Below are 21,897 nucleotides of genomic sequence, written 5' to 3' on the forward strand. Positions count from 1 at the left end.
GGTCGACCAGAACCTCGATTTCTTACAATAGCTCCATATTCTGCAATTTTTCCCTTAGCTAAGGAACTGGTATTTTTACTAATGCCCAATTCTTCTGCGAATCTTCTTATAGGAACTCCATCCATCAGACGAGTGTATATTATCACTTTTTATTGAGGAGATAATGCAGGCATTTTGAAATAACGATTTTGTTGACGCGGCTGTAAAACTAAATTAACTTTGACAACATCAAAATATATTATTCTAATAGACCAAGAGATTTAGGAGATAATGCTGCACCAGTTTTTTTTCGGCACGATAGTACATCTTAAAAGTTTATATATACATTCAGATTAATTTTTGATTTTTAAGTTTATTAGCTGTAATTATAAAAAGCGAAGAAACTTAATTTTAAGAGGCAATTGTGTAATGTATTAGTTTTTATTTGTATTTACAATAATAACTAAATGTTTTATGTCGACACGTAAATTGATTGCCAAATAGAAATATATTAGACATAACCAGGAATTATTAATGGAGGGTTGCTGGTGCTAAATTATCCTAATGTGGATTATATTTCAATTTAGGTTTTTATTTGTTCCTTTAGATTTGATAATATGAACAAAATGCTTTGAAACATCACCAGTTTCTTTTCAGTTCATATAATTTGTTTGTAGCATTGACCTTTTATCTTCTGTGATATTTTTGATTACTGTGATAAAACATAATTAGAAATTTTTGTACATATTGAGAATACTATTTTGTTTTCTATAATTTCAAAATATATTTTTATTTCTTAGCATTTATAAAAAAAAATATATGTTCATAAATATGTTTCTAACTCCAGGTCAACATTTGTCTGTCGCTTCCAAGTAAGTTTACTTGGAAATGAAGTATTGAGTTTTTACTATACTTAGTTCATAATAACAAATAAGCTTGCATTTCTAATTAAGGTAATTTGGATATGTAGCATTGATGAGTTCATAAAAAAAATAAAACATATGTTGGACGGAACAGTAAACTGTATTGTAAGATTATTCTCTACTTGAACTTATTGGCAGTGCCCATTGTAGGCAGATAAGTGTTGTGGGATACGAATATAAGATTAGTAGATTCAGTAATGAAAGTTAAAAATTGTAATAGACTTGTATTGTAATTGTAAAAGTATGAGAGCTTATATCTTTTCTTGGAATATATGGGATCAACAACTCTTATTATCTTTTCCTCAATAATTTTAATGGTGGTGGTACATTAAAAATTCTATTGGCATCAGCCTATAGCGCCTATATTTTTAATTTTTAACTTGTAATTTTTTCCTTTTTTAATAATAGATATGCCCCCTAAAAAAAAACAAATTTTGAAGTATTACCTTACCTTCTGTTTTATTAATGTACTTCTACAATTCAATCTCAATTAATTTACGTATTTTATTATATTTTTATGTATAAAATAACATTATTTTCAACTATATAAATTTATTTTAGAGTACTTTTTTATAAATTTTAGGTTTGCAATATAATAATTTTTAGAAGCGTCACATGTAACTAAGAAAATATTTGAACAGAACGTTAAGTGATTTTATTAACCATATTTTAAAATAAATCGGAAATCTTTGTCATATTTTAGAGAAAAATATGGTAAAGATTTAGAGAAATATAAGCTTTGTGTTATGTCTAATAGTTTGCGAGATATACTATTTATTTACATCCCTTAAATTTAAATCTTCCGCCTTACACTGAACTCGAATATCCCGCGTTTTTCTTGACATGACTCAGTCGGTATTATAGCTGCCGGCAATATTGATTATTCATATTTATTTTTCAAATAGTTCAAATCCGCTGTAGTCACGTCGTAGGTGATGCCATATGGTATACATGTGATTCCTTTCTTATTTTACTTTATGGTTTTGTATTTACAAACGGGATTTGTGAGGTCGTCTCTAATTTTTCAAAAAAAAAGATCTCATTTAAGTGTTTATGTAAATTGTTACGACCGTATAAACTAATGCCGCTTGTGCCTTACCAGAAAACCTTAACCGAAAAAATTCGACTAAAGTCGATCTTTTCACTAGTAAATACCTATACTTTTATAACATCACAACATGGGGGAACCGTTTAGATACATCTAGAACGTCGAATAGAGTATCCTGAAATAAGCCTAAATAAAAACTTGAATGTGAACGTGTGTGTGTCATACGAGTATTAGGGAAGTAAGAATACATTTTTAGTTCAAGATTCTTAGATATAAATTTTGTTGAAAATTAACTATCAGCAGGCAATAGAAAACTGGAGTATAGTCTTGGTTTTACTAAAAGCACTTATTTCATGTTTTTTTGTTGTCTTGGCAGAAAAATGGCATAATACCTATGTACATACATATTTATAGTTATTATGTATTTATAATTAAGATACTAGGTAGATTAGTTTCCCATATACTAATATTTCCCCTTTGAAGAAGTCAGCACCCTGTGGGTATATATTATATGATATGATGTGAAACTAATATTTATTTAATACAATAAAATAATGCAAAATATTAAAAAATTTTTTTTAGTTTACTAAGACAAAACTACTAGTTTCTTAAAATATTAAGTATTAAGAAATCTTTGATAAATATTAAATTTACATAAAAATCCTTCTTCTTAAATACGTACCTTTACTCTAAAGGGCGTTAAAAAAAAACTCATAAATGGTTCATAGGATGTACTATTACTCTTATTTAAATCATACTTTATTATCATTAATAAATATTTTTTACGACTTCACTGGTAGTGATTCGTTATATTGGTAACATCAAAGGTGGACTCCAGTGGCGTTGCCACGCCATTTCCTTTTTCTCTTATATATAATTTTCTACATTCATTTAATATTGAATATACTGACTTCATTAAAGAGTATCTTATTAAAGTTATATTAAACAAAAAAATATATTTTAGTAAAGGGGATTTAGCATCATTATAACAGAGATGTTGCAAGCAAACTGCCCATAATTCCACGGCATGCTACTTCTAGCTTTTTAATGTTCTAAGAATATTACCTATAGACTAGTTAAGCAGTTTAATCTAACAAACTTTATTCTTTCGTAAACATAGCTAATTATATACGAAATATATATTATAATTAAATGTAAAAGTTTGGCAAGCTGTTCGGAAAAATGTCATATTAATATCAAAATATCATTATGTTTACTAGTCCCATAAAATTAATTCGCTAAGCATTGCCTGATAATCAGATGTTTTAGAAAATAATTAAGGACATTCTAGCTGCAAACAACATAACAAAACATTACTTGGTAAACATTCCTGTTCGGCAAACGTTAGCCCAATATAAGAAAATTTATTTTCTTCTTCGTATTATTAGAAAATTATTAAAATCCTATCCTGTAAAAATCGTAACAAAGCAAATCCTTCCAATTAGCATCAATTTTTGACGAGTTTACTGTTAAATAACACCTTATAATTTTTAGGTACACGTTATACATTTCTATACACATTCTTGGTCGAAGAAATTATTATAGCATGCGGCTGACCCCGTTAGTTAGCTTGTCGGCGATTTAGCATTCATGTAACATCAATTTCCTTCTGATAAGGAGGTCTAAAAATTACGATGTTTGCGACTTTTCAGATGATATCAGTGAATATTGATTTCCTCATTTAGTCCTTCGAGCCGGACTTCATCAATCAGTATTATTGATTAATTCTTAAATATCTCGTTAAAACCTAACGCGTTAGTTCTTTTAATAAAAGTTTTCTTCGAGTAATTCTTTTACTATAACGCCTTACGAAGCTGAATATCGAGGAGCGAAAAATGATCTCTCTATCAATATGTCTATATTTCTGGCATAAAAACTTGGCCAAGAAGTTTTAAAGATATACTCAACTTTCTAAAACTCAGGGATCATAGGAAATATTTTATGTTAACACCATTCTTAAGATTTTAAAAAATTATTTTAACTAATTTATTATCTCATCCTGCTTAGTGGAAAGAAGCTCATCGGGATTCTTCGTTATGTGGATTTTTCAAAGAATTTTGAGAGAATCACTACGTGCTTGCCTTAGAAGTTGGAAATTGCTAGTTTTAACGCCGTATTGAGGTAGATCCGGTTATCGTAGGAATCTTATAATAGTTCGGCAAAAAAAAATTACGTCAATCATTAAATTAAATACAATTTTATTTATTGACATCTTGACTGCTATGTTACAATAGTTTTAGATATGTCTATATAAAGCCTTAGCTTTATAATTAATATTCACTGTCCTATTAAGGGTCAGGGGGAAACTAATTCCTTACACATGTAAATTATGTAACGGGTGACTTCATTACTGCTATATGGAAGGCGTTGCCAGATTCAACCATGTGCTTTTTCCTCGAAAACTGGAAATTTCTTGATTAACAGCCTTGTTGAGGTAGTTCCAAAGTTATCTTATAGATTGGAACACAGTTTGGAAAGGAAATTTAGAAACGAATGAATGTCGTGTCTCTTAATAATTTTATTTGAAACTTTGTTGTTCTGAATTTTTTAAATAAACATTGACATAATTAGGAACGACATATTCAATTCAATGATTCTAAAACTACTTTAGGTTATAAGCTGATTTGAAGAGATTAAAGTCATTGTTGAATATATAGTGTATGCTTTGAACAAATGAAAATATCACACTCTTGAAAATATCTTTACTTCTTTGAGAAAAAACTATATATGTGTTATTAATAAAATTAATTATTCTTTCCTGGTAAAAGTGTTTCACAATGTGGATGTTGGAATAAAGTAAGTGCTCCTTATGTTGATTTATAAAACACTTTGGCTAAGTGATGTACAGGACCCTGAACATAATAGTATTAATAAAGAGATTCATACTTGTGAATTTGTGAAATATATTGTACACCCATTGGGCCAGTTCTTATATGGAATATTATTTTTTTACATAGAAGTCAGGTATAACAAACTTTAAAATAGCTTTTCACTTTCTAATAAAAGCTCGCAAAGGATCATACTGTGCAAGGAGTTGCACTATTCGTTGAAAGGTTTTGTTGCCACATATATTTTACAAAGGCTTTTCACAAAAATACTTTGTGCGTCTGCCGCAGAAATGAAAAATTGTTTCCTTTAGAACATTGTCGAAATGACCTCAGAGTTACCTTATGGATCAGATACAACTTAGAATAAAAAAGATTGACTATCATTGTTCTTATTCACTAAGGGTCAGAGAATTTGTATCTGTAACTGCAGAGGGTAATGTAAAGACTACTGTATTTAGGGCTTAGTAGGCCTATTGTGCGCCTCTCTTAATGGAGCGCAGCTCTCGTCCAGCTTATCATTCAGCTCAACGAGAGCGACAATGTCACCAAGGGATCTACCTTCTGACTTTTTCAAGGAATGAGTGATTTACGCCCAAGTATTCTGCTGCGTATTGGGGAAAGAGCAGGGCAGTCGCAAAGTATGTGCTCTCTTGAATCGACTTCATGGTTGCATGCTTTACATCGTGGACTTCTGCTTAGTTTCATTTTGAAAAGGCGATCATTTAATTGACAGTGACCAGTAAGGTTGTCTGTTATAAGACGTAACTTTTCTTTTTAGTCAAAGACAATTTGGGGATTGATTTCAATTTGCCCGAGTAGCTGAGAAGCTCCTTAGATAAATTGCAGCCTTGAGTCTCATCCCACCATTTTTTGAAAAGGCTATGAGAGTCTGATTTTATTAGTTCACTGATATTCGCTATGGTCAGACTTACCCAGACCTGCTGATTGAGAATCTGCGGCCTTCTTGGCAAGGTATTCGGCGGCAGGATCTCTCTTGATATGGTTGTGCCTTTTGATCCGGTTGACTTTTTGTAAAAAGCTTCCACGAGTGTACAGTGGCATTGTTGGACCAGTTCGGACGTGAGACTACTATTTTTAGATAATCACAGTTTTATCAGTAATTTTGCTACTGAGTGGTTGTTCTATCGTCAGGCTCATGCCATAAATACTTGGCATAGTATACAACGTCAGCATTGTATTTAATTAGAGTTCTTTGGAGTATACGCTGCAGCCTAAATCTGTTTTTCTTGTGGAAACATCCGAATAGATATTTGTTAGACTCGTCATCAGTTTGGTACCAATGCTTTTGTTGAAATTTACCAATAGGTTTTGTTGAAATTTAACAAACCTTTTAGTCGGAAATTAACAATCCCTACACAAGGATCGAACCTACTTAAAATGCTAAAAGTCATGCAGAATTTGATTCATGTTCATTATCGAAACAGATGTGTAAAACGTTTTGGTGAACGAGTATATCATGTCTTAGACTATGGCACTCTTATACCATACCATCACCAAATAGCTATTTTTTTTTATAAAAAGTGAGGAACTAAAAAGATAACGATGCCTGTTTATATCCGCCCAACACTATCTGAAATATTCCGTGCCATTATTAAAATTGTTCCGTCGTTTACTTTCTCTGCTAGTTCGTGATTCACATACGAAATTTCCGCTCCTCTGATATAAATAATCGTCGAACAATTTTTGCTAACCTCGATTAACCTGACACACTTGGAAATCTTCTAACACGATAACAATTTGGACATTTTTGGGTTAAATTTGATGATTTTCTGCAATTATTGTGCATTTCTGGAGTGAAAGTTATAAAATCAATAAAGATTCGATTGATATCTTGACCTGTTTTAAACACTTTAGCAGAACAAATTCATTATATACTCGATTCTTGAATAAGAATATTTATAAAACAATTATGATAAGTGGAAAGTGCTATATTTGGTGAAAGATAAATCATTGAAAACCTTCTTATTTGCTCGGTAATATTACATGAAAATTAAAGCAAGGATGTAATTGGGTGATACACACGACGGGAAACGATAAAAGCCTCTTAATCGCTATTAAACACGATGCAATCTTCGTACTTCATAGACCTCGTAAATACCTGGTGTTAACTCGCTGAATTAACTAGTTTTCATAATGCAGAACCGTATTTTCGAATTTGATTTGGAGCTTATTGTGATAGTAATTTCGATAGTTAATGTTCAACTCAAAGGACCAAATCTATTAGAGTATATTAAATGGAGAAAGCCTATTATGCTGCACTATGTAGTTGGATTTAGATCCAAATCGTAGGTTCTTGTATAATTAAACTTATATTTCATTGCTATTTCGATCTCTACGAAATTACCATGTATGGATAACGGATCATGAGTATGTACATAAATTATAAGCTTCGTTAAAACGATTTAGTCCTTTATTAAATGTCCCTGACAAAACTTTAGCAAGCATTGCCGTTCTCAAGGAATCTTCTATATCTTTATTAATGTAATTTTTTTAAGGTAATTTTTCTTAGAATTCTAAAGTTTTTTAAATGTTTTATTTATTGCTGATTTTTAATGTCACCAGTTTGGCAAATATTAACAAATATTCGACAAATTTTATTATCGCTAAATTCACATAAAAGAATATTTTACCAGAATTATTATTCTATTATATAAAAATATAAGGCTAGAAATAGGGATATTCTGGATTAATATGACTCGCATATCAGACGAAGAATGAAGAGCTAGAAGTGAAAATGTATTTATAACAAACAAATATTCGTATAGATGCATGTTGAATTAAATGGTAATCTTTTTAAGTAAGCCCAGCCTATTTGGAAGCCTAAATAAAAAGCATATATCTTTACAAAAAAGACAAACCCTAAACTTCTTTTAAAAAGACGTGTCTGATTTCCTTGTACTAACTGTCAACTCGTACCAAACAATTTAAACCAGTATTAGAGCGGAATATGGGTTACACCGAAATAAATTGCAACATTTTTTCTAATCTTCTGTTTATCTAACCCCTGTATTGTCAAAGTATAGCAGCTAATGATTAGACTAGAAAAGGGTAAAACATTTCAGGGTGCAAACTTCTTCTTACTTATTCAGTTTTATGGATTTGATAAATAATAATTTCTGTGACGGTTTGAATGATAGTATACTCCTTTCTAAATTTTCAAATTGCCCGAGGGTGAAACGATTTTTAGGATAACTTCATAAATATGTATAATATTTATTCTCTTTACAAAACATCAGTTTAGTCTATAATCAATTTTAATTTTCTGCTGTGTTCGCCAAGGTAACAATGCCTTGTTAAGAACCGTGTAAGAATTCGTAGTTTAGTTTAACTTAAATTTATTAGAGCCTTAGATCTTTTGGCGTAGACGATATATGACGGAAAATATTTTAGACTAACAACTTAACACCGTAAGGTCCTGCCAGAGGCGTCCTCTGATATTTATCTTCTTTTCCTGTCGCTCAATTTTATACATATATAACAGCAGAAATTTTGTGATGGTAGAAACTGAAAAACTGGTTCTTTTGTTGCCAAGATATCCTCTTGTTCATCACTTTTCACCTTCTCAAAAAAATTTTGACGCAGGTAAACGATATTTTATAAACAATGTTAGGGAGCACAATTATCTTCTGGTGTAGCATCTCAATAATCTGAAACAGATATGATGAAACTAAAATAAGTATTTAATTACCTGAATCAATCAGTTCCGTGGTCTTAATTAAACATTTCTGTCATCTCTATGCAACCCTAATGGATTTATTGCTATTCTAAATTAAAAAACCGGAATAATTACATTAAACCATTACTTCCTTTTTACCCTTAGGGGCTAGAAAACTATTTGGAGGCTACAGAATCACCCCAAAATTCTGCAAAGCTACTCGCACCCCAGTAAACCCTCCCGGAGGTCCGAACATCTGCATGTTTAATCACGAATGTACCATTCGCAGTGGTGAAGTTGTAGGAGCCTGTATGGATGGATTTTTATTTGGAGCATGTTGTCAATTACCTTCAGGTAATATTTATAACTTACATTCAAATACCATATAGCCAATATTATATTTTTTATTTCAGATTCAATGATAGGAGATGTACTATTCCCGGATTACCAAGGAGTTACGTCAGTGGACACGTTGTCTTCTAAAATTATACCCACGACACATAGAACTACTCCTACATATTTAGATATCACTTCCAACGGAGTATCTCAGATTGCTGCCTCATTATTAGGTGGAAGCCCACCGTTTTCTGGTTAGTTTGGTTTTATAAAAGTCCAAAATCTTTAACTTGCCTTTGCTTTATTAGGTTCAGTCAATATTCTACCAACAGGTAACGATAATAGCATTCAGGTTCAATCAGGAGACACCAAATGGACCACAACAGGAATAATGTATACAGGAGCAGACACAGAGATTGACGATAATGATAACGAGATCTCAGGATATTTTAGGTAAGTTTAGCATATCTACTAAACCCATTTTCTATTCAAAAAATGTTGTCAGTTCCACCAAAGGATCCAGTGAGCAAACAACAAGCAGATACTCAGATACATACCCCCCACCGATTCTTCAGATTTCCGTGTCTAATGCTCCTATAGGGTACACGCCCCTGCCTACTATTCAACGACCAATGTTTAGGTAAGCATTCATAATAATTTTAGCATTAATTTCTAATATTTCACTTTCCAGGCCTAAGCCTCCAAAACCAACTGATGAAAACTACGTGCTGGTGCCAACGTTAACTGCCAAGCCCAATAAAACCGAGGATATAGATTCTAAGATCACTGCATCTACAACCAACAGGCCACTCTCGACTTTGTAAGTGTAGAGTAACTTGTATAGCGCAAAGAGTCAGATAGAATCTAAAAAAAACTTTTCCAATAGTTCATTTGTCAGTTCAAGCCTCTCTACCACAAGAAAACCTCCTTCCACTTCGTACGTTGCTAGTAGTACCATACCTTCACGCAGAACAACCACCACACGGATTACTACCACCAGAACTAAGAAACCAACCAGGAAGACCACAACTAAGTACTCTGTGACAACATCCAAACCACCTAGCACGTCTTATGTTTACAGCACCACTAAGCCTAGACCTAGGCCCAGCTCACCTAGCCAAAATAACGTATATACCTCTACCGAAGCCAGACCTGTACAAAGTTCTAGTGTCAGGCCTATCACGGTAGCACATTCAACATTTGCAAATTCACCAGAAGCTTTCCCTGGATCATTTTCGTCAACTCCTAGTTACTCTTACGTTTCTGGTTCCTCTACTAATGCTTACAGACCAGCCACAGTTAGTTCTAGTATAGCGGGTCCTGGTTTTACCGTGACATCGCAACCAGTCAACCAATACTCACCATTTCCAAGCCCAGCTCCCACCGTAATAGTCCTAGGGCCAGCTAGTCAAGATTCTTCTGGTGACAGTATTGTGGTATCGGCTCCAGGAGCAACCGAACCTACAAGGCTTGAAAGACCTACGCTTAGCCAGCTACCTCAAAAGAAGCCAGTTAACGTGGTAACAATTAACAATCATGTTACTCAGAATTTGTATAGTACTCCAAGGCCACAGACATCTAGCAGCAGCAGTACACAGAACTTACCCTCACCTACTGTTATCATCACTCCAAAGCCCACTATCTCATCTTCATACGCTCCGCTATCTGATGAAGATCTAGAAGGTGTAGTGGTGACTTCTGCAAATGATTTGATAAATTTTCCTCCTGACCGAAATCCAAACTTAAATCTTTCTGTGCCCATTTTGACAGATGATGACATCACTACGCCCAGTTTTGTAGAAGATGACGCAATGAATGAGAAGGTTGAATCATTTGTTAACCAGATTATTTATGGACTACAAGAGCCTTTTAATGACCTTAAGGATATTGTTTATAATAAGCAGTTTAATGCTACCGAAGTTCCAACTAAGAAACCTGTAAAGAAACAAGGTTCTACAACTAAGAAGCCTATCAGCGTTAAGACTACTACCAGGAGACCTGTAACCACCAAGAAGCCTGCAAAACCTATCAGAGCACAAACCACCACTACTAAGAAACCCGTGACAACCGGGAGACCTGTTACAACTGTGCAGAGTTTTATAGATACCGAAACTGAGGCGCAACAAAGCTATAGAGATCGTAAGTTTATTTACATAATTTAGTCCTTTAAATATGAGGAATATTTTTGTAGAATGTGGTGTTAGACCTCTATTAAGGTCTGGACGGATAGTCGGAGGTAAAGGAGCTGTCTTTGGAGAGTTTCCTTGGCAAGTATTAGTCAGAGAGTCTACATGGCTAGGATTGTTTACCAAGAATAAGTGTGGAGGTAATAATAAATTGTTTTCTTTTTATAGTTCATAATATTAAAATTATTTGCTGTAGGAGTACTAATCAGCGACAAATATGTGATAACAGCGGCCCATTGCCAGCCAGGGTTCCTGGCCTCTCTGGTGGCCGTTTTTGGAGAATATGACATCTCTGGAAACCTGGAGAGTCGAAAGCCCGTTAGCAGGAACGTTAAGAGAGTTATTGTTCACAGAAAATACGACCCGGCTACTTTTGAGAACGATTTGGCTTTGCTGGAGCTGGAGAGTCCTGTAAAGTTTGATGCACATATAAGTAGGTATTTTTATTTATTTGTTAAAATTAGGATGTTGAGAAATAATGAAAATGAGAAAAATTAAAATTATGGTCTTGCAGAGCTTGGATCTATAATTTCTCCAGTGATGAATACACAATATGCAATATTTCTCAAATATTTAAAGCTTATATACAGGGTGTTACAAAATAAGATGCTGATCCTTAAGGGTGTTAATCCTTGGATGATTTTAAGAAGAAAACTTCAATTAAACCTACATATCATCATACACTCCTTAACTTTACGTACAGTGTTAAAATGTTGTGGTACTTTCAATCTTAACTATTTTAATTTTTGTTCATGTATTGTTCTTTTAATTTATTGGTAAATTAATGTATGTACATATGTTTATAAAATAGATAAATTAATTTTTTCTTACTAATAAATTGACCATGCATAAAAATGTTTTTATTTTTTATTCCGAGGTAATCGCATGTCGGACGAAAAAAAGTCAAGAAATCAAATTTGCCCTAAAATGAATGGGGATTATAAAAATAGTTTTTATTTTATGGAAAATCAGTGGCGTACATAACATTTTTCAAACTTTTTTAGATTTTATCAACCTGTAGTTCACAAGTTAAGGAGTTTAGAACATTTAAACTTTTCTTTATAAAATCATTTAAAGATTAACACCTTTAAGGATCAATAACTAATTCTGTAACACCCTGTATATAAAGATTCAGAACTTGTAAGTCATATCTGCACCACATAGTTATGCTTTACGATGCATATCTTGTGGATCGGTTTTAAAAATTGCGGTGCAATCTTTAATCCTCCAAATCCTTATTTGTTTATATCATAATTTTTTATTACTAATGCTGTTTCTTGAATATTTAACTAAAACTTAACGTTTTGATTTAACGATAACGATTGATTTCATTGGTATGTCATATATAGCATTTATTATATATTTATTTCTGTTTTCAACTTTCAAATTATCGCAACTCTCCTAATTCAACTAACACTATTGGCCAGTAGTATGAGATGAAAATCTTAACGTCTGTTTATTTCTCTTTAATCTTTATTTTCGTCTATATAAATGAGACTAATTTCCAACCCAGCTGCACTGCTGTGAGTGAAGTCGATTTTCGAGTTATCATAGTAATAGTGTGCCCCTTGAAAAAGCCTACTGTTGCGCCATTATGGACTCTAGGGTAAATGAGAATATGAGGCTTAAGTCTGAGATCGGGTTATTTTATCAGGTGAGTAATTCATGAAGTTGAGTGGTCTTAAGTCCGTGGTATTTAGGGAGACACGTCTAAGTTCTTCACTGCTTTACTTATTGATAAACATCAAGGTAGAATTATTCTAGCTTCTGTACATCTTCGTGTCTTGACTAAGATTTCCTTCCAAGCTACTGTTTTAAATAGGCGAAACAACACAGTTTCGCCTATTTAAACCAAGTCTCGGTCTCAAAAGTTTCAAAAGTCATATAATAAAATTAATTCTTAAAATGGTTACATGTTTCGCTTAAAGAGTTAAGCATATCAGACCTGAACGGCGGAAGACTAATAACACACACCTGTTACCAGCTATATGGTAACACTCAATGATAATTCTTGATATGATAACTCTTTCAAGTTACTAGTTGTAAACCAAAACAGCGTTCAAATTATATTGAAAACTAAAAATCATTTATTTGTTTATCTTCAGCAACCTGATCTCTCATAATGCATATACCCTCTTGAAGACTGAGATATTTACCTCTAATAATTCAGCTGCCCAGTTATTTTGCTTTGAATGATTACTATGGCTACAAAATGTTAACTTCTTATTATTGGGTAGGATCCAGACGCCCACAGTTTTATTCACATACAGTATTGTACTTTAACTGGAATAAATTCAGTTAAAAATAATCAAAATTTATCTCGCAAAATTCCTGAGACCCGTCGATTTTTGTTTATTTTTTTTCACATTTCAAGATACTTTTTGTATTTTTTCACCGACCCCCCCTGGTCCAAATAAACCCCAACTTTTTTTTTTAAATGGAAAGCCACTTTTTTTAAACTCTCATTGAAAAGAGCCTTTTTTCTTGATTAACTAGCCCTATTTACTTTTGTGATAAGTAAATAGGGCTAGTTAATCAAGAGGGCTAGTTAATAAAGGAGAAATACGAAAAAAAAAACCATTAAATTATTAAAAGTTGCGTTTAATGTATAAGATGCTCAAAATGAGCACCACTTACTTGTTGGCAAAGCCCAAGACGATAATAAAATTCGTTTCTGATATTTTCCAACACTTCTGGAGATATTTGTCGAATTTCTTGCCTAATACGTTCTTTGAGTTCGTCTAGGTTTCCTGGTTTGCTCATATAAATTTGACTTTTCAAATGTCCCCACAGAAAAAAATCAAGTGGGGTGAGATCGGGAGAACATGCCGGCCACTCGATTGCATCCCTTCTACCAATCCATCTGTTTGGAAAATTATCATCTAAATACTGGCGTACATTACGAGCATAATGTGGGGGAGCACCATCTTGTTGCATCCAGATGCTTTCATCATACAAATCTGGATCGAACTGACTCGGATATAAGGCACGTAAGACTGGAACTAGTTCATGTTCAAGAAAGTCTAGATATATTTCCCCAGTTAAAGTATCGTTGAAGAATTGAACGACCTCGTCCATTATCTCAAAGAGACCTACGTAACTAGAGAAAAAATGAAAACTCTAAGTCTCAGTCTCAAAATATCTTTTTAATTAATCAGGTAACATGTTTCGGTAATAAAGCATCATCAGACCTACAATAAACAGAAAAACACACGTAACTACAATAAAACCTTACACTAAAACAAAATCAAATATTAAAAATTAGTTAAAATTACCTTATACCTTATAAGTACTGACAAATAAAATTTAAACCTGAGAATACCCACGTATTTTGTAATAAAAACAATAACACGGCACAAAAATTCAACAAAAAAATATGAAAAAATATAAAAAGGGAAAAAACGTGATAGGTGTAGTATTTGAACCCATGCTCTAAAGTTGATCTCGGTGAAACACCAGACCGTTAACCACTCGGCCAGCCTTGCCTATGAATATTAGAGTCAAAGGCATATATGCGTATCGTGAGCAGAAACAAGAGGTTAGATAAGATTATTAAAGATAAGTCCTGGCTCAAAGGTGAAAACATCATTAACGCATGTCAAATTTGGACTCTTTTTGGCTTTGGTGATTTCCATTTTCTCCAAGAGATCCAACTTTCTACTCTTAGGGCACTCGTGAACAATGGAAACATTCTCAGGGACGGAAAAACTATGACCCGTTGATAATAAATGGTTAGCAAATGCTGACTTAGTTTCTGTGGTGTTGGTGTCCCTGAACTTATTAACGAGGCTTAGGTATTCCTGTACCCTTGTGGATACTCTCCTTCCTGATTGTACCACATAAACAGCAGGGCAATCCTTACAATTAAGACAACATACACCCCATTTAGATAGAGGATCACTTTTATCCAACGTCTTTACTAGGTTCTTTCTTAGCGAGTTAGTCATTTTGAAGGCTATGGAAAGGCTGAAAGGCTTAAAAAATTTTGCAAGTTGTTGAGAAATGCCGCCGAAATAATTAAGTCATCTAAAATTATTATTGTTGGTGATGTTGTTCGGTGGGTGGACGATGGGATAGGACAGTTTATATTTATTATAAAATTTGTAATATAATTTGTTCAAGCTGTAAAGTGAGAAATTATTGTTTACAGCAATTATTTTTATAATATTATGTTCTTTTTGAAAAGCGTCTTTGGACAGAGGTAATTTAAATAAACGGTAGAACATTGAATTAAAGGCTGCATATTTGTGTTGATAAGGGGAATTGGAGTTAAATTGGATTATATTACCTGTTGCAGAAGGTTTGCGATATACTTCAAAAGAAATACTGTTATTATTTCGGTATAAAAGAAGATCTAAAAAGGGTAATTTTCCGTTTGTCTCTCTTTCCAGCGTAAAAGAGATCTGATTATGGAGGGAGTTAATAAATGACAAGAAATCCAATAAATCATTCTCGTCACCAACCCACAACACGCACAGATCGTCCACGTACCTTTTATAAGCTCTTAAAAAGCCCGCAAAACGACTTTTCATGATTTTCTCCTCCAAGTGACTCATGAAGACCTCGCTCAAAAATGGTAAAAGACAAGAACCCATGGCGAGACCAGATTTTTGCCTAAAGAATTGATCATTAAATTTGAAGAAATTTTGTTCCAAAACTAGTGATAAAAGGTGGATAAGATTATCTACCTCCGGTTTTGGCAAAGTACTATTATTGTTTAGCAGGATCTCAACCAATGTTAAACAATCTGACGAGGATATGCTAGGGAACAAGTTCTTTCATCAAAGGAAAGCAAAATGGCATTGTTTGGAACAACTATTTGCTTTAGATAATTGGCAAATTCAATTGAGTTTTTAATGGAAAATTCATCAAAAAGATCATTGAAGAATATGGGCTTGCCTATAATTTGCCTGCCAATTATGCCAGCCCAAACATTAGTTTTCTGGGGATATTGTGTATAAGTTTCCCTTACCCAGTGTGGATTCTCGTCGGACCAGTAGCGACTGCTTATTAACATGGCGATTTAGGGTGAATGTAGCCTCGTCAGAAAAAAGGATCCACTCAGAAGATATGCAATTTTCGTCAATGGCGTTCATCATTAATTCACAGAACTGAACTCTGCGATCTGGATCGTCTTCCAATAACTCTTGTCGTTTGTTTACAGTTTTTAAAATTTTTAGCACAGATTTATGATGAATAGAGTTTTCGCGAGCTACTCTTCTGGCTGCAGTTACCGGATTTTCTTCCATCGCTAACAATACATTTAATTGGGTGGTTTTCATCGATTTTACAAGACCTTTGTCTTGAAACATCCCTCACTTGCCCAACTTCTCGAAATCTGCTTTCGATTTTACTAACCGTACCTTGGTTAATAGGTGGCAAATCTGGATATTTCTGCCTGAATAAGTCGACAACCTCTAGCTGAGTACTGTCCCCATAACCAATCATCATTAAGATTTCAATCTTGTGGGATTCGGATAAATAAGGCATTTTTTCAATATAAGTTAACTTATTTAATAACTGGTTGAAATTCACTTTAACAGTGACACTACAGCAATGTCAGGAAATGCCTCGATACCAATAAAATAAACAAACACGCCAAAAATTTACGAGAAATTAAAATATTTCGAGACTTTTAATAATTTAATGGTTTTTTTTTTCGTATTTCTCCTTTAGATAATCACAAAAGTAAATAGGGCAATTTAATCAGGAAAAAGGGCCCTTTTCAATGAGAGCTTAAAAAAAAGTGGCTTTCCATTTGAAAAAAAAAGTTTGGGTTAATTTGGATCCCCCCTGTAGGTGAAAAAATACAAAAACTATCTTGAAATGTGAAAAAAAATAAACAAAAATCGACGGGTCTCAGGAATTTTGCGAGATAAAATTTGATTAGTTTTAACTGAATTTATTCCAGTTAAAGTAACCACACTGTATAGCAAATTAACTGCCGAAAGTCAAAAGGAATCTGATTTGACTGTCAGTTTTTCAAGAACATCAGTAAAAGAGAATTTAAGTCCTCATTTCTCCTCAAGTACTGTCTATATATAAGTAGTACCAGTTAAGATAAGAAATTATTTGTATTGTTGTAGTAATGCTGTTATTATGTAAAAATTTAATATGTGATGTAATATGTAATAACCTTAAACATATTCATTTGTAATGAGTTTGTTAATGCATACCCTTATTGAATCTGGTACTCATTTTCTTTCTTTCTCCTCAGAAAACCAATTTTAATAATCCGTTACCTTGGAAAAAGCTCAATACAGTTCTAGCAAATTACATGAATTTCTTTTTCGAAGAATTTTATCGTATTGAAATGCCTTTTATATAAGGTAACCCTGAAATTGAATTTTTCCCGTATATGAAAACGTCAGAACCGGACGATTTTATATTTTTTTCATTTATTTATGTAAAAATAACTTTGCTTTTCCAATTTTTAGTTCCGATATGCTTGCCCCCCGATAACATGGATTATACGAAACGAATGGCAACAGTAACAGGATGGGGGCGTCTGAAGTATGGAGGCGGAGTTCCTTCTGTTTTGCAAGAAGTTCAGGTAATTACGATTTTTTAATAATTTATAACTAATTTATTCCGAATTTCCAATATGGTAAGAGTAAATATTATTCCCATATGCATATCTGCATTGAAATAGACGTTTTCCCCATGAGACTTCACGAAATTATTATCACTACAATATTTGAAAGAACCAAAAAGAATTCTGGAAAGCTGAAGAGATAATTCCTACCGCTCAAAATTGCTTTATAAGGCGAAATAATCAATTTCAGATATTAGCTCACGTGGGGCTAAAGAGGAGCAGAGGATTTGTCTTAACAGGTTAAAATTGTGTACCTACTTTCCTGTTTTATTCTGCTTAGATACTTGTTATGACAATTCCAGAGGCGCGGGCCTCCGTAGGTATGGACGAGAATGGTGGGATTCCTTCAGACTAAAGCTGCTTTAACCATTGACAGAATACCCATCTTTAGAGATCAGATGAGTTTGAAGAAGAGGAGGGGATTTATCTTATAAAGCTAGAATTTCATACCTACATCTATGATAATTTCCTAGCTAGATATTTTGCTTGATTAAGAGAGCAGTTTAACTTCATTTATAAGTAGTAAGTAGCTTCTATGTCTTGGCGATCATAGAAAAATGAATCATAGAGATCTGACGATGTTGAAAGACATATAGTATACACGTGTGGGCTATCAAAATTTGTGAGGATCTTTGCATGATGACATTTGTTGTATGTATATATATCGTGATGAGGATGAACACATTCCTATAGACTAAGTCTGCCTTGTTCATGAATGCAGTATCTAGTTTTAAATTCTAGATCAAATAAGATTGGAGACAGGAGGTATTTTCATAGTGTAAAAGCTATGTTTCGAAAAAAAACTTAATTTTTGAAATTTTCAGAACAAACCTAAGATCTACTTTTACGTCAAGATTTTATATCAAGTGGTATTTTCCAGTACTGTAATTTGCAAATTATTAACGATTTATGAGAACGATTTTATTATTAATAAACATTTACAAAGAATGACCTTGGAAGCCCAAAATGCTAGAATTATATGTATATGTCTAGGCTGAGGTGAATCAGACTGGTTCGGTTGCCTAGAAGCTAAGACTTTATGTGGCAGCTCAAGGCGACAAATTCTGAAGTGCATTGTTAACCTTGAATCCGAATTCGTTCAGTTGATGTATATCTTATTGGTAATAAAGATGTTTGAAAACTTTTATTTCTAGTAAATCGTAAAGACTGCTTTAAAGCAACTTGCTTGAAAAGATAAAGGACTCTTCTAAAAGAAAAATAATAAGGGGATCGAAACTTATTTCTTAAGAAAAAAAAACATTAAATTTGCATGAGCAAAATTGGACTCCATTGTATTATCGATTTTATTGTATTGTATACATAAAACAAAAAAAAAGTAACAAAAAATCACATAATTGCCACTTTTTGAAACAGTTTTTTCAATTTGATTTATCTCACTTCAGTCGAATATCCTTAAGTTTTCTGTTACTTTACTTCTAGGTCCCCATAATGGAAAACCACGTATGCCAAGAGATGTTCCGGACCGCAGGTCATTCCAAAGTTATCCTAGAATCTTTCCTATGCGCTGGATACGCGAATGGTCTGAAGGATGCCTGTGAGGTACGTAAAACCTAAGTCTAATTATATTGTTTTTAAAAACTTAACTTGCAAAGTTCAAGGTTTATATAGATATTACGTTCCATTCAGAAGGAAGTTTTCTTAAAACAGTCACTGGATCATTGTTATTTCATTAGACTACCCTGACCGAGATGGTGAAATAAGGCTTAGAGCCTAAAATTGTACTTATACTACTTCTTAACTTACCCTTAAAAAGGGAGGTTTTCTATTGGAGGAGTGTTTAAAGTTAAACAGTTGTTATATTTATAATCTGACAAACTGAACCTCGCCTTTTTGAATATTCACTTTAATTTTTTTTTATTTTGATTTGTCAATCTGTAATCTGAAATGTGAATGTATAAATAAAGTCGTTATTATTATTATTATTATGAAATACAACTGTTTAGCAAAAAATTGATCCAAATATTCAGTGCTTTCGAGGCAGTTTTTTCTTAACCCAGGAATAATCTAGCTTTGTTTTCCACTTCACATATTAGTGCAAACTCAAAAACTTGGTGAACACTCTGAATAGCGATAATCTTAAAAGATAGGATTTAGAAACAGATTTGACTAGCTAGTAGAGGCCAGTATTTACCAGTCTTGATAGATTTCTCTTCCAAAATAAAAAAATAAAAATTTTCTTGATACAATATATCTTAATAACGTTTAAATAGCAAGCGTGCAGACTTTGACACCAGGCGTTTGACACCAGACCTAAATGAAGCCATGAAGAATATTCCTTAACGCAATCTTCTTTTCAGTTTTCTTTACTACTTTTCCTGGATAGCATTAATCTTTAAGAATAACATTTGAAACTAGATTTGATGGCATGTCACTAGCCAGTGGTTGTCTTGGTGGCTTTTTTTCTATGAGATCTCTAAACAGAAAACTGATTCAAGGTGCATCAGTATGGACAGACTAATAAACGCATCTTGAAATAGTTCAGCATCAGATCAGAAAATAGTATTAAGTATAGTTAAATTTTGGAGATATTCAAGTCTTATAGTTTTTGCCTCTAATCACTCCTATAGATGAAATGCTTTGCGGTTGTTTCTTACAGCAGAAATAAGCTGCCGGACAGTTTTCGGTTTCACCTAACAGCTCACTCGCAAGGCTTACCGATGCTTGAAAAGCATTGAAGCAGACATGATAGTTAACTATCAGCAATACTAGCTTGTTCAGTATGCTAAAATGAGCAGGATGCGGACTCATGGTGGTTATATGTGGATGATAAAACTAAAACGTGAAACAAACTAGAGTTCTACAACGAATTTGTGTGTAGATAGAAAGCCTGAAAATAGGTTATAATTTATTTAAAGATGTAAAGGCAAACTTAAAACAGCATCAATCAGAAAAGATGGTAATTATAAAACTGTTAATTATCAGTCTCCTATGTACCTAATAGAACGTAAGGTGTATTGATTAATTAGTTGGCGAGCTCGTTAGTGATAGTAAATCCTATCGGTTGTAATTTTTAGAAGCAACTTTTTAAAAGATTTTAGAATTGGACTAAAATTATGTTTACTAGATCTTATGTCACCAAACACAGAAGAGGGTTTACTTAAGTGCTTAGCTGTGCGTGTTTTTAAGGGTCTACAAGTATGTACCACGTATGAACAGTCACAGAAATCACCCTATAGCTTGTAAATACCACCACTTTTTGATAATGTATCAATTTTATCCTTAGTATTAACCCAAATCAAACCTAAGTTGTTTTTGGTTTCATAGGAAATTGAAAAAATGACATTCAACTCACTTTCAGTTAGCACTAATGATGGTTCATACGCCAAGAGCGTTCTGCTAACATTAATAATCATTTTACACCGAATATATTTGGTTTGATTATTTTGTAAATATAATACCTAACTTAATTTTTAGGGCGACTCTGGAGGTCCCTTAGTGGTACAGAGACCAGACGGAAGGTATGAACTAGCTGGCACAGTATCCCATGGTATCAAATGCGCAGCCCCTTTCCTACCCGGCGTTTACATGAGAACTACCTACTACAAGCCATGGATTATCGGCATAACGGGAATAGAATAGGATGATACTAAATAGTATAAAAGGGAATGAAATAATACTCAAATTGTGTGTGAAAGGCAATATTCCCAAGGGTGATCTATGATATATTTCGACTGGTTTTTTATTTATTGTAATTAGTGTAAATTATTTTATTTATTAAATTATTTATTTTTAATTTTAAGAAAGTTTGAATTGATTTATTTGTTCGTTAAGAGTTAATAAAACACCATAATATGGTATTATGCATTAATATGATACAGAAAATAACAGGCAAAGATTTAAGTTAAAGAGAGTGGCAATACTTTAGGAATTTCCGATTTCACGCTTTTGCTGGCTTCCTAAGGAGAAAATTTCGGCAACGAGAAAGAATGATTGTCGCGCCTCTTTAATCGCCTTCTATACGTTTTATTTAGGTGGAACTCTAGTTAGTATAGACATAGAGAAACATAAGAATATCGCTATCGCCTAGTTTTAACTTAGCAGCTAACGTTAGACCTGTATAGAATAACCGGCAAATTATCTTTAAAAAATCTACAGTGAGATCCAGGAATCAACATTTCTCTTTACTTCAGGCTTTAACTTGCAACCTCACAACCTCTCTGATGGTAACATCTAAAAGCTTTTTTGTTGCCTTTTTTCATAATATGCATTTAACTGTTGAGTCTAGAAATTATCCTAGCCCAAGGTCTATTGATCCATATTAAGTAAAATTTGATTTAGTTGACCTAATAATTAGACCCTAAATTA

General features: G+C 33.1%; 1 protein-coding gene across 4 annotated transcripts in view; it reads left to right on the plus strand.

The window, feature by feature from the left end:
* The window catches only part of LOC126750217 (serine protease filzig), a 66,909-nt gene extending 45,574 nt beyond the window's left edge, over positions 1 to 21,335 (plus strand). For 3 of the 4 annotated variants that reach the window (XM_050459762.1, XM_050459761.1, XM_050459764.1), the window contains 11 exons: positions 8,620 to 8,808; positions 8,868 to 9,044; positions 9,099 to 9,243; positions 9,296 to 9,430; positions 9,482 to 9,610; positions 9,677 to 10,929; positions 10,982 to 11,116; positions 11,173 to 11,409; positions 17,414 to 17,529; positions 19,012 to 19,131; positions 21,007 to 21,335. In XM_050459762.1, the coding sequence (XP_050315719.1) occupies positions 8,620 to 8,808; positions 8,868 to 9,044; positions 9,099 to 9,243; positions 9,296 to 9,430; positions 9,482 to 9,610; positions 9,677 to 10,929; positions 10,982 to 11,116; positions 11,173 to 11,409; positions 17,414 to 17,529; positions 19,012 to 19,131; positions 21,007 to 21,171 (2,801 nt within the window). In that variant the 3' untranslated portion in view covers positions 21,172 to 21,335. The remainder of the gene's footprint in view (positions 1 to 8,619; positions 8,809 to 8,867; positions 9,045 to 9,098; positions 9,244 to 9,295; positions 9,431 to 9,481; positions 9,611 to 9,676; positions 10,930 to 10,981; positions 11,117 to 11,172; positions 11,410 to 17,413; positions 17,530 to 19,011; positions 19,132 to 21,006) is intronic. The other variant, XM_050459763.1, reaches the window with a different exon arrangement.
* Positions 21,336 to 21,897: the final 562 nt, after the last annotated feature.

The sequence above is a fragment of the Anthonomus grandis genome, chromosome 2 (assembly GCF_022605725.1).
Source record: "Anthonomus grandis grandis chromosome 2, icAntGran1.3, whole genome shotgun sequence".
NCBI lineage: Eukaryota > Metazoa > Arthropoda > Insecta > Coleoptera > Curculionidae > Anthonomus > Anthonomus grandis.